At 53.3% G+C, this 18,122-nt stretch overlaps 1 protein-coding gene across 16 annotated transcripts in view; it reads left to right on the top strand.

Moving 5' to 3' along the window:
* The window catches only part of Rim (Rab3 interacting molecule), a 65,536-nt gene that overhangs the window by 18,815 nt on the left and 28,599 nt on the right, over window positions 1-18,122 (top strand). For 8 of the 16 annotated variants that reach the window (XM_076829153.1, XM_076829147.1, XM_076829148.1 and 5 more), the window contains exons 3-8: window positions 753-1,025; window positions 1,506-1,706; window positions 2,147-2,381; window positions 11,396-11,609; window positions 12,046-12,235; window positions 17,349-17,556. In XM_076829153.1, coding sequence (XP_076685268.1) covers window positions 753-1,025; window positions 1,506-1,706; window positions 2,147-2,381; window positions 11,396-11,609; window positions 12,046-12,235; window positions 17,349-17,556 — 1,321 coding nt within the window. Of the gene's footprint in view, window positions 1-752; window positions 1,026-1,505; window positions 1,707-2,146; window positions 2,382-9,596; window positions 9,680-11,395; window positions 11,610-12,045; window positions 12,236-17,348; window positions 17,557-18,122 lie in introns of those variants that run through there. The other 8 variants (XM_076829152.1, XM_076829156.1, XM_076829155.1 and 5 more) reach the window with 8 other exon arrangements.

Here is an 18,122-nt window from a genome sequence, read left to right as displayed (position 1 = left end):
GGGGGCGTCGCGGCGGATGCGCCGTGCGGAGGACGCGTGTTCTTTAGAACCTGCAAATTGAACCTGCCGTCGTCGTCGTACATGTTTCAATTAGCATCGTGACTGGTCCACTTCCTATAGATAATTTCCTATTAATATCCCTGGTACAAGCGGCGACCTGGATCGATCAGCTCCAGGACTCTCCCCCTGTTTCGTTGGTACAGATTATTTTCGTTTACGATAATGCTGCTTCTTAGTTCGAACGGCAGCAACATTCCAGAGATCTTGGACGCTTCGAGTATTTTAAGCCGTTCAGGTTCGCGATACCCGTTATTGATACGCCCATTAGCGCCCTTAGGATTGAACCTTGGGGGAGCCGAGTTGATCGGACAAAAATATTTTTAATGAAAGTTCAATAAAATTCATTAGGTTATAAAAATTGATTTAAAGAATAAAATCTGGTTTTCTTCTTCTTTTACAAAGCTCTTAAATTACTTCGGTCGTAGTTACATAAATTTCCTTTTTCGTTTTTCTTTTTGGGGGGTGTCAGGACCCTTTCCCCCCTCTGGGTGCGCTAGTGGATGCGCCTAATGATTCCAGCACCCGAAAACTCTGATGCTACTAACTCAATAACGAACTAAGAAACCTCGGGAGTTCAGATTCCTGAGATCCACGAGACTCAGACGATTCTCCCAGATTTCCTATCTAAGGCAATGAAATTAACGCCTGGATGTTCAATGTAATTGGAGTCCTGGGACTCGTTCTGGTTTCAGGTAGTATGGCTGTGCATCGTCTGCCGGAAGAAGCAAGAACTCCTGCTGAAGACCGGACAATGGATAACGAAGAAGGGGTTCGACAACGCGGAGAACGCGATGCTGCGACGGATGCAGGACATGCAGGTGGGTGGTCCTCCGGGACTCGTGGACCAAACTCAGGATAAAAGACCGAAACTCGAGAGAGCGCACAGCGCGGCCGAGAAGGAGAATTTGCCATTGTTGCAAAGGAGCGGAAGTCTGCTCAGAAGGCAGTACTCTCAGCAAGAGCAAGTACGATTTACTTCATTCATTCACTGCTCGGCCACGGGGACGCGTCCCTGTGGCCCTTAATAGCGCTCCTGCACGCACTGTTGCTCTGGACGTACAAAGATAAACTGAAAACGTATGCAAAACACTTGGCTGATCGTGTGCGTAACGAATTCGATCGAAGCAAGGCGATGCCGTTGGTATATAGGTGTTTACATGTCACCACGTTTCACACATTCATTCTTCACCAATCCTGGCCACCGTGCCGTTGGAGAATTCGATCGCTACTACGCGAAACACTAAGAGAGCTAGGGTTTAATTACCTGCTAGCAAGCCTCGCGACGAATTGTCCAGCGGCACACGTGCCCAGGATAGCATATTATCACCCCGCTGACGAAACAATTGCGCAACGATCGCACCGTTTGCAACACCACACGCGGCGAGTCAGTGTGAACTGTGAGGTCGTCTGGTACGAGAAATGGCAGTTGCTCGTCGCGATTTCAGGTGCCAGGGCGTCGACTGTCCACCAGCGATAGCGGTGTGGATATGTCAGTATCGCCTCACACGAGGGCCCTGCCGACTCTTCACGTAGCACCCTCTCATCAGGTGCAGCCGCCGCCGAGGCATCCGGAAGCGTACGCCGAGGATGACCCGAACTTGTACAGAGGCGAGATCGATGGTCTTATGGAAAAGCAGAGCTACCTGGTAAGAAAGCTGCCTACGCTCGATTGGCACGGCCCGGTCGAACGGCCGACGACGTTAATGCACGAGACGCTGCGATAGATACTTGGGAATTAAAGATTCAACAAGTATCCTCTGCACGAGCTGCGAGAGCGCGTAGGTGCCAGAGCTGGCGATATCTCTTGCGTAGGCGGTGCTCGAAATGGGGTCTCTCGATGGGTCGTTTCCGTTTCCGGGAAGGCCCGTGGAATGAAGTTGTCTGTATAGGCGGGTGACGGAGTTTTCGATGTCCGCTTTATCCTCGTTCTAGCTACTTGCTCGATTCAGTGTCGTTAGGGCTGCGCTAGCCGCCGAAGGGATGCTGGTCTCTACGAAGCGTGCCCTCTCCCCCCGGCTAGTCGCGTAACGTTTCGGACAGCTTAAGAACGAGCGAAAGGTACGAGGAGATCCTGTTTGATTCGCAGGATCAGAACACGAATCTCGCAATGACATATGGTCAAGCAACTGTAGAAGTTGGCCCTCCTCGAATCGTGGGGCATCCTCCTCAGCAACACTCGGTGCACCAAACGCAGAGCGCGCATCCGCCCCAAAACGTGGTCGGGCAGGGCGGTCTTCAGCCGCAAAGAAGCTTCAGCAGCAGCGAGGAGGAGCGAAGCACACCCGAGTGTGCCAGCGACGAGCCTGACGAGTCCGAGAAGGGTGAGTCCACCTTCGATATCTGTCTTTGTCGATTTCGAGATTTCTATCAGCGTCGGTCGCCGCTGCTCGTTAGCCAGCAGTAGCCGATGTTCGCCGAGCTCGAGGATACTGTCCAGGGTTGACGATCGCGATCTCAACCTGCGAATTCCATTAGGCTCGTTCTCGCGTCGCTTCCACGCGTTCTACATCACGATTATTCTTTTCGAAGCTCTCCCGATCGTTAAGCCTCCATGTAAGTATGGCTCACTTTACTCGTGCAAACCTGCAGACGATTTCAGCGGCGAGTATCGGTGCGTTTCATTCAACTCGGCGACTCGACACTCTCAACAGTCTCCGGTTCTGATTCGCGTGATATGTTCTTTGGAAGGCAACGGCTTCGATAAAGACTCGCGACCGCGATTAACCGAAGCTCTCGAGTACAGGCGACGGTTAAGTATGTATAGGTGTACGACGGAGCGGGGAGGAAGTGACATTTCTGGAAAATTCAAAGGATCCGCGGTTTTTCTTTCGCCGGGGCTTGGAACTGCTGGCGGAGGATCTTAAAATTTCACGAATCTCTTAGGGGGGCGCTCAAAGTTCCATATTCCCTAAAATTAATGAATTCCTTACAGACTTCCCGCGAAGTGCGCCGCCAACCGGTTGCAGCGTTTAAAACTTTATGAGCTCTAAATTCGCGCGACGACGGTGAACGTCTATGGGAAATCGTAAATAAAGTAGCGATCCGAATCTGGCACGACGGCAGCGCGCATTTGATCCCATATCGGGAACACGGTTTTAAGTACTTTTTCATTGGGACACTTTGGAAGTTCGTCATCCGCCGGGCCAGCCATATTGCCCGTTATTCTTCCGGAATGTCACATCCTCGTGGCCGCCGGTCGTATAATTCAGCAACGGACGGGGGTTAAACGTCAGATCCACCGTCGAATTACCGTCGACGTGGAGGATCGGCCGCGACGGAGACATTAGGGCGAGAGCTGGTCGGGAGGGTCAGCCTCGCCCTTGAAACTCGCTGTACGATAGAGAGAGAGAGAAAAAGGGAATGCGAGAATGAAAGAAAAAGAGTGAGAGAGAGAGAGAGTGAGAGAAAAGAGGAGAGCGCAGGCTTTCCGTGTCAGTGGATAATTGGTTTACGGAGAATGTGTGCACCTGTATCGCGATATTTACAGGCGAGCCGGCGAAGGAAAGTGTAATCGACCGATCCGATGCTCATGCAGTCTAAAAAGCTCGCGCGTCGCCGCGTACGCGTGTTTACAAAGCGATTAACGCTCCAAGCAACTCGAGCAAGGAGTTGCTCCTAAATCGATGGCGAGCCGTTGTCAGGCGTTCCAGGACGCGGCGTGCGCGATATCCAAGCTTACGAGCTCTTTGTGCCTCGGAAGGAGAGGGCACACGGGAGTCCGCTCTATCGGGGAGAAAGATCCGTGGAAAAAAATAGACTAATTGCGCGGCGGCGTTGGTCTGGTTGGTCCGCGGCAGTTAGAAGGAGAGAAAGAGAAGAGGGAACACGCGTGGGGCGGGAGGCAGGGGGGAGGAGGCGGAATATTTGAAAATGGGGAAAGTAGGTCTGCTCTGCACAGGCAGAACGCCTCGAATGGAGTGGCAGATGAAAAGCGATACTGCATTATCGCGAAGGCGCCGGCGCGCGCGGGGAAGCGTAACCGGGTTCATCCTTGGCTAATGAGTAAATTTAGGTTACCGTCGCTTGGATCCCCGTCGTTCCCCCGTGTTCCACGAGAACACTCGACGCCCGACGTCGGTCGCTTTTATGCGACGCATTCGAGCCGGTTTCGAGCGGCCAGGGGGAGAGAGCACACGGGGCGGAGGTGTACACGTACGTGACTCACGGCTGATTAGTCGCGAGATCGGCCAACTGTGAACCGATTCATCGACGTGCATCGCTCGGAGAGAGCCCTCTCCCGCGGAATAGCCACGCTCCCTCGTATCTCCGTGCACCCTCGCCCCCCTCTTCTCTCACCCTTTCACCGAGTAATGCTCGTTTCTTCGCTGAGATGCGACGATGGAATCGAAGCGGATCCGCTGGATCCTCTTCAGCGATCCAGGATAGGGCCGATGGTCAGGATCAGGGTAGAGGCTCGTTGATTGAGGCTTCAATCGCGATACAGGAGGAGCCAAGCTTCTGCAGCTTTTTATAATACAAAGACGTCTCATTGTCAGTGGTTTCTCGTTGGCGAGGGAAAATATCGGCCAAGAAATCGTCTCCTTGAGATTTCTCCACCTCTGCCGGGTATTGACTGTGCCAAGGGTCCAAGGGATGCGTGGACTCCTCGACGGCATCCCAGCTATCCTCTCGGCCGTTAAATCCTCGATCGGATCTCCGCGATCGTGTATCGCGGCATATCGCACACTATCCTGCGGGAATTCTCGGGTTCTGCCCTCCCCGGTCCCGTCGTTGCATTGATCCTTCGTATACCCCTCGCCCTCTCTCCTACGCCACCCCTATACCCCCTTCCGCACACCCATTTTCTCGTACTCCCCGTCCCTGTCTCTCTTGCCGGCACCCTTGTACTTACACCTGTAAGAACTTCTCCCTGTTTACGTCTCGGGATCCTTCCTCCCCCTTCTCCAAGGGAGAATCAATTATCAGATCGGAATCGACGTTTGTGCGTGGCAGAGTGTCCTCGCCATCACCTGCAACCCTCTACTTCGGTATTTCTGCACCTCCCAGGGCTTCGTTCATCTCGTTCTTCGAGCTTTCCGCTCCATCTTACACTTTCCACCTCGCGTTACGTCCCCTTTCTATTTTTTACCTTGCCCCTATCGCCTTTCGTTCTGCGCATCCTCCTTTCCTGGCTGATGTACACCATTTCCCGCATCTTCCCTCTCGGCTTCTTTCTCCCTCGGCTCATAAGCTCACCTCCACCCTTCCTGAGTCCTTCCTGCCATCTTTCGCAACGCCCACACGGCCGGCGTGACGTCACGCGGCAGACACGTGGGCGAACTCAAACATTTACCCCTTCGCTATTTCTGGGGTGATCCCCGTGGCAAAGACGGGCAGAATGTACCAGCGGTTGAAAAAAAACCGCCCTTCTTTCAGGCATCCATTCATTTGTCGGACCTTCTCGCGGCGGCTCCACTAGGAACTTTTCGGCAGCCGTGTTTACGCTCCTCGACGCCCGTCACTCGAAATCGATTTCACCCGGGCTCCACGGTATAATATTTCGGACAAAGGGGACGTGGCAGGTTTCTTCCACGATCGCGGGAAAGTTATTTCCTCCGTGGCTATCGAACCGAGATCCTTTCTCGTTGAATTTTCAAACAAGTCCATTTGCAACGAGCCACAGAGAAGCCTGACATCCGCGTCGCCGGTACCCCTTTTTCGATACCACGCCGAACGACCCTTTGCGCATCGACCTTCGGTACATACCCATGGCACAGTGGCGACAGACTCCCTCGGCTGGCAGTTTCATCGAAATTTAATCCGTAGACATTGCAATTTGACGGTCGAGCGAACGAGAGTTGGATTCGAGGTCGCTTTTCAGCTCACAGGGTTCTTGGCCCGGCATCCACCACTTCCGCTGGTGGCTACCGGAATTGAAATTACTTTGTTTACTGGAAGCTCCACGGAAGCGGGAATCGGAACTTATCGACGCAAGGAAATCCACGAACGATAACGACGAATGATCTTCTCTAAGCATACCTAAGATGCCTTCTATAAAATACCAAATTTCTCGAAAGAATCCACCAAGCCTCTCTGTCTCTGATTAACCACCCCCGACCGCTTGCAAACAATCAGATTTCATCTCCATATTGCTGCGTCTCGAACACAAGAAGTAGCGCAACGAGTAAGAGATTCCTGGGCCTGAAATTTCGTTGCAGAAATGTCACCACGAGTCCCGGTAACTCGGGAGAACTTGGCCACAGCAGGAACTCGCCGATTAACGTCGATTAAAATAATTTTCCGCGGCTGTCTGGAGTTCGGCCTTAACAAGGCTGGATTAAAAGCTCAGGAAACGTATGGCCAGAGTTGCCAACAGCCGGGTCCAGGAACCGCGGACGGTATAATCAGACGCGTTGCTACTTCGCCGTGCACCTGCACCCTGCATTCACGGACGCAGCTTGTACACAGCGCCGCGAATTCCTGCGCTCGCGTACGCCCGTGCCGGCAGTGGTACAGCTATACGCTTGGTGCATACGCAGTGATGCAGATGGCCAGGGCAGCTGCTATGCGGAGATCGCGCTTATTAGAGACGCTGTCGACACGCATCTAGCTACCCTCCGTTCTTTGTTGAAACGACAACTACTGCTGGAAAGAACCATGCAAGAGTCTCGGTGACGATTCTATTCTACTCGGGCTGCTTTATTTTCCGTTGGACAGGAAGATGCTATGAATGCTGGAAGATTGGTCAGGATAAGCTCGAGTTGAGTTTCTAGGAGCTTCCTGACGGAGATTCTACTCGAGTGTTCCGAGCAGATCCTAAGCCCAAAGCTGTGAAGGATTGTTGCAGCGAGAGTAGGGTAACAGGTGAACGAGACTTCGGAAATGTTCACGCTGGAGATTACTGGCACAGTGGATGAAAGTTCTTTGTATAATTCAGGGAGGTGCTCGGGATTCACACCCTTCAGACTTATCGTCTTGATGTTTAATAAATAGCGGCCCTGGCTCAGGCTCCTGGCACCTGAATGTACGATTCCGAGTACTCGCTTCAGTAGCAACTGAACGTAATTCTCGCGACCAACCAGCGACGAATCACGCGTCTGCAGAGCATCGGGCAGGCCGACTGCATAGCTCTGTGAAAACGATCCTCGCGTGGAACGAGATGTAACCTGGTGCTCGACTCCCGTCTAAGCAAATTCATTCGATCGAGAGGATCAGCCTGGCAATTAACGGCGAACGGTCGCGGGGATCGCTAGTTAGCGACCATCTGTACAAGCCCGTCGAAGAGCCGGGCTCGCTGGAAGCGTGTCGCGCGCGTAATTTGTGGTCGTCACGCGAGAGAAAAGTGACGGCGGCTTCAGTCGGACGGCGTTGTTGCTCCCATTCGTAGATGCACACAATACAATTAGAGACTAGCGAATTAGTTTGTAGAAGTTTCGAGAGAGAGAGAGAGAGAGTGAGAGTGAGAGGGTGTGAGAGAGAGGTAAGTCCGTTACGCGCGCTCGTGACATCCCTTTAACGAGGATTTGCAGAGAGGCCCGAGCTGCGACGTCCACAGGATCGTCCCAGACTGCGGACGAAGGAGAAAACGAAGCGAAGGATAAATTATCATCGGCCACACGCTTCGACAGGCTCTCACCGAGCCTGCCACTCCTCTGACGTATCCTGCCTCCAACACCCCACCCGCCCCCTCCCCCCTTCACGCTAAAGTCGTATTAAACAGATTTTTTAATTCGTTTTCAGGAGCCACGCGTTGCGTACCCGAAGAGCCTCCCCTTAGATTAAAACCTGACCTCCGTACGTTCACCTGTACCTTCTTGACGTCACGAAACCATCCCTCAGACACAGAAAACTCTGCGCCGGTTAATATAATTAATACTCCCCGAAGTTACGGGGCCACGGTGTCGCTTGAACCGTGGACGATTCGTGGACGCTTTACTGCAACCGGCTGTCTTATAAAAAACACACCCCCAGTACATACCGCGGAAACCGGGATATTAACGCCCAGGGGTGCAGTGTCTGGAGATTTCTGTGTCCCGAATCCTTAACCTTTCGCCAGTCTCGTTCGTCGTAGGAACAAGGAGCGCGATGGATCCGTCGAGTCTCGCGCGAATACTTTTTGGCGTGGGAGGGTCGCGAATCGGATACCTGGGGGTTAGAGGGATGGAGGACGGACGACGGTGAAACTCCAGAGTGATTTATGTACGGCGAGTCGGGTGTCATCTAACTTTTAAATTAAGACTCGACGGCTGCCTCCGTGCGCCAGCCGCGGACCGCGGGGGTCTGCACAGTGGCGGGCTCTATCTACTCGCTGCCCAGCCGCAAGTACCTTCCTTCTATTTATCGCAGGCGTTTAGCAGAAAATACCGCGTTTACGGGATCGGATGGCCGCGGATGCGTGACTATCCCGGCTACCTTGGGCGCACGCTTTAACCACCCTTTGACTCGCGCATCGAACGTTTTCTTGGCGCGTAACACTTTGTGGAGGCCGCCTGGCCTGATTATGCAAAGGATTCCCGCCTTTCGCGCGGAATACCGATTATCGCGCGGCTTTAAGCTGGGTGCGCGTCCCGGGACCCGTGGAAGAGGGACGCGTTTCGTTGCAGGAGTGAACCCATTCGAAAGTGCACGGTTTGTTTAATCATTGCCGGGCGTGTCGAGCGTAAAGGGATGCAATATCGTTAAACCTCGGCGTAGCGGGAAACGTTGCCTTCTTGGCATTCTATGATTAGCCTAATTACGATCGCCAAGCGTGCTGTTCGCGGAAATACGGCGGAGGGGGTTGCGATCGGTAATGCAGACCATCATCGATCGCGGTAAGCGGGAAGAGGATCCATCCTTTATTTTACTCGTTACGATGTAACGTCGATACGTCTCGAACGTAAATTCGAAATACGTATCGACGTGCCCCGACGATGGGAATGGAAGCGTCGTACAGTTATATAAGAGGGGGATGCGCGGCGTCTCGCGTGGCGATCGTATGGCCAATTTGCCAGTTTTATGAGGCGCGATGCTTTACCTTATTTATAGCTGCGTGCACGACGAACGAGGACCAGCCCCTGCTCCTTCCTTCCTCCTTGCAGAATCGACCACCCTCCTCCCCCAGATCGAATTCTCGAGCGGCGGCGAATCATTACGAAACAACGACTTACTTCTTGTTGCGCGTAGACCGTGAACACCAAGACACTGCCTGCAAAACATTACGATATTATTACCATTAGAGTACAGTGTTCGATTGTTACGATAGTGCAGTTTTCATAGAAAGTGACCGTCTTTTCGTTTCTATAACCAACCCCCAGCCGTACCACCCCGTCATCCCAGTCTGTTTTGCATCGAACCGACATAGCATATAGATGTCCCCGTTGTCAGCCAAGTAGCGGAACTTTTTTCACAGATCTCTTCTCCGCATACGTGCGTTCGCACGATTGGAGATATCTCTCGAACGGTTGCAAGGATCGACCAGCGCACCGGATCGGCGCGCGAGCCGCGTACGGCGCCGTCTGTCGCGCGTGGTTTCGTTTCTTAATCATGTTAGCGATAAAAACGACTTCGCGACTACGAAGTGACATGTGTGACTTAAAGAGAGATCCGTATTTTAGGGGATAAACCGCCGTCCATGGTGGTGACTACGAGGAGCTCGAGGGAGAAGCCCGGGGACAGAATGAATCGTCAGTTCCTCGCGGTACCTACTAACAATTTTCTCAAATGCAAATAATAAGGCAGTTCGTTTTCCGCTATATATATATATATATACATATATAAATATCAACTGATCCGCATACATATATATATCTATATCTGAATGTATATATATATATTAATATATATATATATGTATATCTCTGCGTATGCGTGTGCATGTGTGTGTACGTCATCTGCCGATCGGTCGCAGGTGCGCAGTATTATGATTTTTCAGACGAAAATCCACAATGGTCGACGCTGTTTTTACGAGCGATAGAAAACCCACCCTTTTTTTTCCCCCGTCGAGGTTCAATTCGCCATCGGACTTTTTCGGACGGTCTAACGACGCCACGAAAACGAGCGAACGATTGGGAAAGGGACACGCGCGCGGCCCACGTGGCGCCCGGTGATTTTCGCCGAAATGGTCGTTTCTCGAAATCTCTTCCATCTCGCGGCGCGTCGGTTGCCGCGGCTTCGATTAGAGGAGGTAATGACCATGCGGCGATTGATTTTTGATGGAGGAGCGTTCGATGGCCCTCGATCGGTGGTTAATCCCTCTGCACGACCCCCCTACGTTTATCTTCCCAAGAGCATCGACGCCGAGCGAAATTCCCGCGATCGATCCGGTGGAATCTATGTGGAACATGTCTTGGAACGCGAGATGCGATCGGTCGGCAGAGCTGTAACAGATTTTATTTGTTCTACTTTGGACGGCTACGAATCGTGCACAGGTATACTGTATCGTTTACACCTCACTCACGCCACGTACACGTATCGCTCACCAGATACTCCCGACATCCCTCTGTTCCGTTGCTTCGATGTTCGTTTCGAGGATACGCTGCTGCGTATTACGGTGGCGGTTCTCCACGTGTGGCCCCCAGCCTTTCACCCGAAATTCTACCCCTGTGCCCGCGGATCCCTGCACGCTCGCGCGTCGAGCGCACGCCGCTCCGTTTCTCCGAGCAAGTCTGACGATCGAACCGTCCGATATCAATATTCTCTACCGACGGAGCTTCTCTATCCTCCGTCGCACTCTGGAGCGTGCAGGTTTCTCTGTGTTTCGCCGTTATTCCCGGATGTGGTCGCAAGGAAGCTTCCCCGGAATGGCGGGGCGCGAGGTCGCAGCCACGCGACTCCCCGACGGTCGTCTCTTGGGAAGTGGTATCGCTACTGTGCACGCACACATACGTACACACACATACAACACACACACCCCTGCACACCGACGCGTGTATACAAGTGGTACAGCGTTCTGGCAGCCGTGCGACGCGACTGCAGGGCGGCTTCCGGTTCGCTCGAGCACCGTCCCTCGCACTGTTCCCCGAGGGGCAGGACCTTGCACCGCTGTATTAGTCCGTTCTCGACAGGTACACCGCAGTACACGCACATACATAACGGGGTAGCAGGGGAGGGTGAAGGAACCAGAGGGCGGCAAGAACTGGTAGGCTCACAGTGGCAGGAAGGTGGCGGAACGGTGTTATCTCAGGACATGAACTCTCGTTTTGGGGGAGTGATACGGTAGACGTGTTTCTTTCGGGGGTGTCTTTTGTTCTGGATGCAGCCCAAGTGTCGAGGGTATAGGGGACATAGGCGCGTAGAATGGCAAGGAGCGGGTGGTAAACGAGATGGTGGATGGTAGAATTAAAGACGCCACGGTTTAGCTCGATAGCCCAATAGACGAGAGCAGAGGAAACGAAACGTTTTGGATCTACTGTAGGGAAGGGGTACTACCACCATACGGGAGGTCCGATGTCAATGTCCGGCGATGGGCGTAGGCACAGCGGACCCCGCAACGGGCACCACAACATCGCCGCGATGACCATCGAGTATAACGGTCATCATCCACCGCGAGAGCCGCGAAAAGAGGAGAGCACACTCGTCAGACGGAGCTTCCGAAGGAGTGGCGACGAGTGGCGCGCCGACAGTAGGAGGTGCGTTTGACCATCTCGCGATCCGCGTCTTCTCTTTGACAACCTCATTGCTCCCTTTCTCGCGTGTCGCGTCCGCGCCGGTCGTCCCGGGATTGCTGGCCTCTGGCGACACCCAGCAAACGAACGATTACATATCGCAGTTGCATCCTCGATCGTGCCACCGTTACCTAATCGCGCGACGGTAGAGACGTACAGTCGGTTCTGGCGAACTTGGGATCGGGATCGGAGTCGGGGGTCGGGATCGCGTGGCCAGAGCTTGCTCCGGGGGCGGCGGGCGCGTTCGACGGATGGACGAGATGGACGATAAGGAGGCGTCTCGAGCCGACACACGACACAGACACCCCACATGATACGTAACACGCAAAAAGACACCCGAGCACAGGCACACACTGTGCATCGTCTCTCGTATTCTCTGTGTATGTGGCGTGTCCATCAGGTTCACGGAGAGGAGGGGGAAAAAGACAGTGCGATTTGACGGTGGGACCAATGTCGGCGGCCCTCAGGAGGATTGGTCTTGGGAGGCCGATCGGCAGGGTAGCCAAGACAGCGCGACCAAAGACTCCGGGATAGACACCTCTAGCACCTTCACGAGCAGTGAAGACAGCAACAGGGGCGAGCTGCCCAAGGTACGGGCCCTTCACTCCACTCGCGTCGGAGTCAGCCGCTTTGTCGATCGCAGAGGGTAGAATTCTCCAGCTATGCCGTGCCATGGACCCTCTCTCTGGCACCACTGGCACGTGCAGTCGCTTTCGATCTAGAATATAGAGATTCAGGAAACCGGCGGATCGAGTAAAAGGGGTCTCTGTCGCGCGAGCGTCGTTCGTGTCTTGATTACGGACACGCGTATCTTTCTTTCTCGATCGCGTCCGCGGCCAGTTTTCAGGCGTTAAACCGTCGCGGGTCTGTCGTCCAAAGTGGAATACGGTTTTAGATTCTTCCTCGTGCCTTGCTTCCATAGCTTTAGTGGGAAGAGATACATGCGCAACAACGAATCTGTGGCCCGTTAGTGCCTGATCTGATTGGTTCATGCAACTACTTAGAGTAGTCTTTAGTCACGTTTCGACTTGACCCTTTCGTTACGGCGCATATCCTACCAAGCTCCTTTCGTTCTCTTTCGAATTAGTCCGAGAGGTCTTAATCTCTCTTAGAAGCTTAACCCGTTAATCTCGCTCGACTACTTATTACGTACGTACTTGTTAGCACTCTTAACGCCGAATGAGTGGCCTCTTAATGGTGCGCCGAAGAAACCATACGTAGTAACGAAAGGGTCAACACCGAAGCACCCTTCAACGCCAGGTGAGCCGAAGTTTCAGGGAGGGGAGGATCTCGTTTCCACCGATAAGTCGCATTTCGAGCTTTCAACGATCTAACCACTTTCTTTTCTCTCGACATCATTCCTTACATCTGCGAACTTGGCGATCAAGAAACCTCTTTTGCTCGATTTGCACCCATCCCCAGAAAGCATCTCGAGCTTCTCAAGGCTTCCGTGCTTGGACCCCGTCTCTGTCCCGACGCACACTTCTCATAGCTTGTAGCGTGGTGTGTTTTAAGTGGAAGTTCGGAGTCTGTCTGCTAACTCTCACAATTAGCCGACGTGCGACGGGGAGAGAACGCTTTAAAGCGGACGCGAGCGGTACGCGTATGAGTCTTGGGTTAACTCACCGCTGACAAGCCCCCCCGGGATTCTGTCCCGTGATTTAGCGACTTTAGAGTAGGGCGCCATCGTTCTCATCCGCGAAGCTCGTCCTATCTCATCGTCTCGCATCTCTTGGCCACTCTCGTGACACCTTGGATTCCGTGCTTTCTCACGGAAGCGACGAACCGACTCGTTATTAAACTCGGTACAGATCCCGCGGCATTCGTCGCAAACTTTCGCCCCGTTTTCGCACAGATTCATCGGCGATCGATCCCATTCATCCCATCGAATCGTTCACGAGCCATCGATCTCATTCAAAGATTCTAAGAGAACCACCACCCCCACCACCCCCTCCCTCCAACGTTCGCGTTATCAATCGCCACTTTCTTGGCCAGCTTCGGGACACGCGAGGACATTGCACGAGGCTCACTCTCATCCGTAGTTACAACGGGTCTCATCCTTCCCCCTGCCACTGACATCACCACTGTTCATTCACCACACGATACATCTCGCGCGGGGACCCGGCACGATATATCGTTTCGCGTTATTAAACGACCGGTGGGGATCAGAGGCGAGAGGGCGCCGCCGCGCGTCGCGGCGTTTAATCAAGTTTTGACGGAACTCGCTCACTTCACCGAGTCGTTTCGTCGGGCATATTTCGAAAGCAAATTTCGACAACGGTATTGCGAGCACGGGCGGTAATTGGGAATGTATTTCTCCGCCGCGACAGTGGCTTTTCGGCTGCGTAATTCCCGAATGCCGGGGCGGCGGTTCGCGCCCCCTCGCCTCTCCTCACGCGTTCACCATAAAACGGACGATTTAAAGCCCGAAACAGGAAGCCTTAGTAACCCTTAAATGGCAGAATGGAGTCACATGGTCTCCCCGTATTCGTCGCGTTTGATTAGAATTACTTGAAACACTGCGCGCTCGCTTTCACAACGAAGCCTTTTTGTCGAACTTAAATCGACTGCATCCTACCAGTTGATGGTTAACAAAGCTGCAGCGGAGCAAGGATTTAGAACAACAACCCGCGCGGCGCTGCTGCATCGACCAGCTCGGTGCCGAGCAACATTCAGAGTCATCGCGTGAAAATCGAGGCGCGTTGGCGAATAACCAGCATCATCGTTCGTCATTGTTCTTTCGGCCGCCCACCTTCCCATTCGAGCTCTGGTTTTCCAATAGCCTCCTTTACGCCGCGCGTATTTGTCCAGCCCGCTGTCGACGGGAGGGACCCGATGGTCGACCACGGTTCGATTATCCGTTATTGTTATTATACGACCTCGTAAATCCGCTTCGAATTTCGATCCGCGCGAACCCCATTCTTTCGTGTCCCTCCACGCTCTCTGTCCGTCTCCCGTTCAGGATCGTTCGAACGGAACGGGGCAGTTACCCGTGAGTTACAGTCTCCGCGGAACACGTCGGATTAATCGTTCGTTCCTGGCAAACTTGAGAGTTTAAAGGTCGATCTTGGCCACTCGGAGTCGTTCCCCAGTGAGGGCCATTGGTGGCTTTAAAAATGATACGTCCCAAAGAATGACACCGGCGTCTCGTCGACCTCTTTGACAGCGGAGAACGTTCGATCGCGTAAAGTGGAGCACTCGGGTGTCACGAAACATGGAGCCTGAAAGATCCCCCCGAAAGAAGATGGAAATATCGTACACTTTCCATCTATTTTCCACTAAAATCTTTAAATACCTCGTTCTTGAAAAATTTCGATGATTTTAATGAAGATTGACGGCTCGCGGGAGGAATTTGACAAAACTCGGTATGCAAGGCGCTCGGTAGCACTGGCCGAGTTTCCAAGGCCCCGTTCTCGAGGTTGGAAATATCTCTCGATCGTTCTCCTTTAGTTTCTACAATTACCCTGCGTCTGATCTCGCCAGAGATCCCTTCTCGCAACAGGAACGAACGATTACCCCGAGCGGTCTGGAATCGCGTGCATTCGCGTCGACAGTGCCCGACCACCCCCGCGGATCATCGTTCGATAAGTGGAGGAAGACAGGAAACCAGGGGCGCGGAGGGTTGAGGCCGTGTTCCAATTATGCGAGGCAAATAAGCAAGATTAAATTCGGCCCGAGTAAACGGACGGCAATCGAGCAATTTATCTGGCCGACGGATCTCCTTATGTACTTCTTCGGCTTGAATCAAGATCGACCCTCTTCCGGGGACGAGCAGCCCCGATTAAAGCTGCCGTGATTTTCCCTCTGCATAGAAACGATTTCACGGCGAGGCTTCTTTTTATTAGCGGCTGATCCTGTCCGGGGGCTGGCTCGAGGTCGCGGCATGATCGGGAATAACCGTGCGCGAGACCGCGATGAATTAAATTGCGGGTTTGATCGTGTCGCTTTCCCGCGGGAGAACTGGCGAGCCGGTGGAGATCGAGACGATTCTCGGAGCCACCGTCGAGACGTCAATTAAAAGGACCAAAGGATGTCAGGCTGTCGGGAAAGAGAGGCGTACCTGTTTCATAATTAATCGAATTGGAACACGGCCAAAGGATATCAGAAGCGAGTCTGTCTCGACGACCTGGTTAGCTATATAGTCGATCGGTTTCACGGTGCCCTTCGATGAGTCCACAACTTCGCCGCCCGGAAACGGAGGTACGGATGTAATTGGCCGGGCTCGCGGGAGACGGCGAAGAGAAACAGCGCGGTTTCCGAGAAGTATGATCGCGAGCGTTCGCGTCTTACGTCGCCGAGGCGGAGGACGAAGCAGCGGAAGGGAAGACGAGGACAGAGCCGCGGTCGGCTCGTAGCTCGCGCTCAAGTTCGTAACGGGGAACAAACGTCTCGAGGACTTAACGAGCGTTCTTTGCCAGGAACTTTAGCCACGTATTTAGCTTCGTTAGGAAAATATTTAATCACAACTATTTGATCCGCCCGGCACGGTAACCGTGGAACGAAAGCAGGAAAAGGAAGGCTCGTAGCGGAAAGTTCTTAGAGCCTCTTAATTGGGGCAAACGGAAAGGAATGATAGGGAGAAAAGAAGGATGAGAGCTCGAAGCACCCAATTATATCGAAGTTGGACAATACTTTGCATCGTGGAACTGGGCTGAATGGATCGATATCGCTGCCGCGAATGAAAGTTGAATTGCGAACGCGCGTAATCGAGGAGCTAGGCTAAGTAAAGTCGATCGAATTATTTACGACACACGTGAGGGCAAAGTGCCGCCTGAACGGCTCGCTCGGATTCGGCACGGTCGAATGGAGGCCGGAAGGAGGCGAACCCCTCTCCCTAAAGTAGATCCACCAGATGAATCGAGCCGCTCCTCGACAGAGAAACTTCACTTCCACGGTTCTTACGCAACCTGATTGCGATCATGAGGCTGTAGCATGCCACGGATACCTCGAACATCGGACGTTCGAAGGGACTGACTGTCGCTTTTTGCTCGTGTAGCTGGTTAAAAGCATGCTTGAGGCATGGGTTGGCATGTATTCACATTGTCTAGACACGCATTAGACGTATGGTAGCTTTCTCCTTTGTCAAGCTTGATCGTTTTACCATACTATCACCCCAGAACTCGTAGACTCACACGGTAGCGGACGCTTCTTTCATCAAGAGGATACTTGAATGCCCCCGCTTCTAACCTCCTTGGCAGGTGCATCAAGACTGCCAATAGCTAAAGCAATCAATTGCCGATTGTAAAACCAGGTGGAAAGATTTCAAGTATCCTCTGTCGCGCTCACTGTCAACGAAAACCACCATTCTCTTCAGCTTCTCTCTTTATCAGCGTACCCCCGCGGGGAAAATATCCCGCCGCGATGCTCCTTCTCGCAGCGAGCGGGGAACCGAGGAGCATGGCGCAGGATATTTTTCCAGGGACCCTCAGCTTCGAAATCATCAACCTCACAGTCACGGACCGCCCCCCCAAGGCCATCAATCCTGCCGCCGTCAGAAATTTCGAGACCGACATGCATCGTGCCGCCGAGCCCTCGGCGGAGTTTGAAATTTCGGCATGTCGCCCTCGAAAGTTCGGGCGTGAACAGCGCGCCCCAAACCACCCCCCGAACCAACCCCCCCTCTCATTTCACAAGAACGCGACACACACAGCGATGTTTGAAACGAAAGAGAAAGACAAAACCCGTTCTCTCCGCGCTTCGTAGCATCCGTTGTCCTGGCAAGTGAGCAGAGACGGCCAGAAGATCATTGGCCACATGGTGCTGCGAAAGCAGCCCGGCTCCGGGAGCAGTAGTAGCATACTCGGGCTGAAGGTGGTCGGAGGGAAGCTGCTGGAGAATGGCTCTATGGGCGCCGTCATCGAGAAGGTGAAGAAGGGCAGCACCGCCGACATAGAAGGTCAACTGAGACCCGGTAAGACGATAAATATAACCCGATGGCCCGGGACTCACCCTCCGCCTCTCCCTTCCCCCCGCCGAGAGGAATCACTTCTGGTTAGTCACCTTCCACGCTTCGGTTGACTTGTAGTCGATAAGATTCCCCGAACTTGCTCATCGAACCTTTCCAGTAGGAGAACCAATCGCTCTCTCCCTTTCACGTCCGCGTTTCGCGCGCTATTTTCGACGAAGGACATTTTTCGAGCAAGCCCATCGCAGAGATAGTAGCCAGAAGTGGCTTTCAAATTTCGATACCCCTTCTACCTACGACCCACCGTCGACCCAGATCCCTGGATCGTCGGGACGGCTGTCCACAGATCGCGGCACGCGTAGAAACAATCCGAGCGTCGATTGAAAAAGGAGTCTCCGATCCATATCGCCCAATTCATCCGCCCGCAAACATCCCCCCCGGATCACCTGGAGCGAGAATCACCGCGTCAGGATTTTTCCTTGGACCCGTTCGCCCCACAAAAGCGTCCACCCCTCGCTCAGACCCCGCAGTCATCCCAGCGAAAGCCTCCTGTCCGTAGTAAATAAATTCCC

Source organism: Andrena cerasifolii, chromosome 16 (assembly GCF_050908995.1).
Source record: "Andrena cerasifolii isolate SP2316 chromosome 16, iyAndCera1_principal, whole genome shotgun sequence".
Lineage (NCBI taxonomy): Eukaryota > Metazoa > Arthropoda > Insecta > Hymenoptera > Andrenidae > Andrena > Andrena cerasifolii.
Note: the sequence above shows the minus strand (reverse complement) of the source record. Positions and strands in the feature narration are given on the sequence as shown.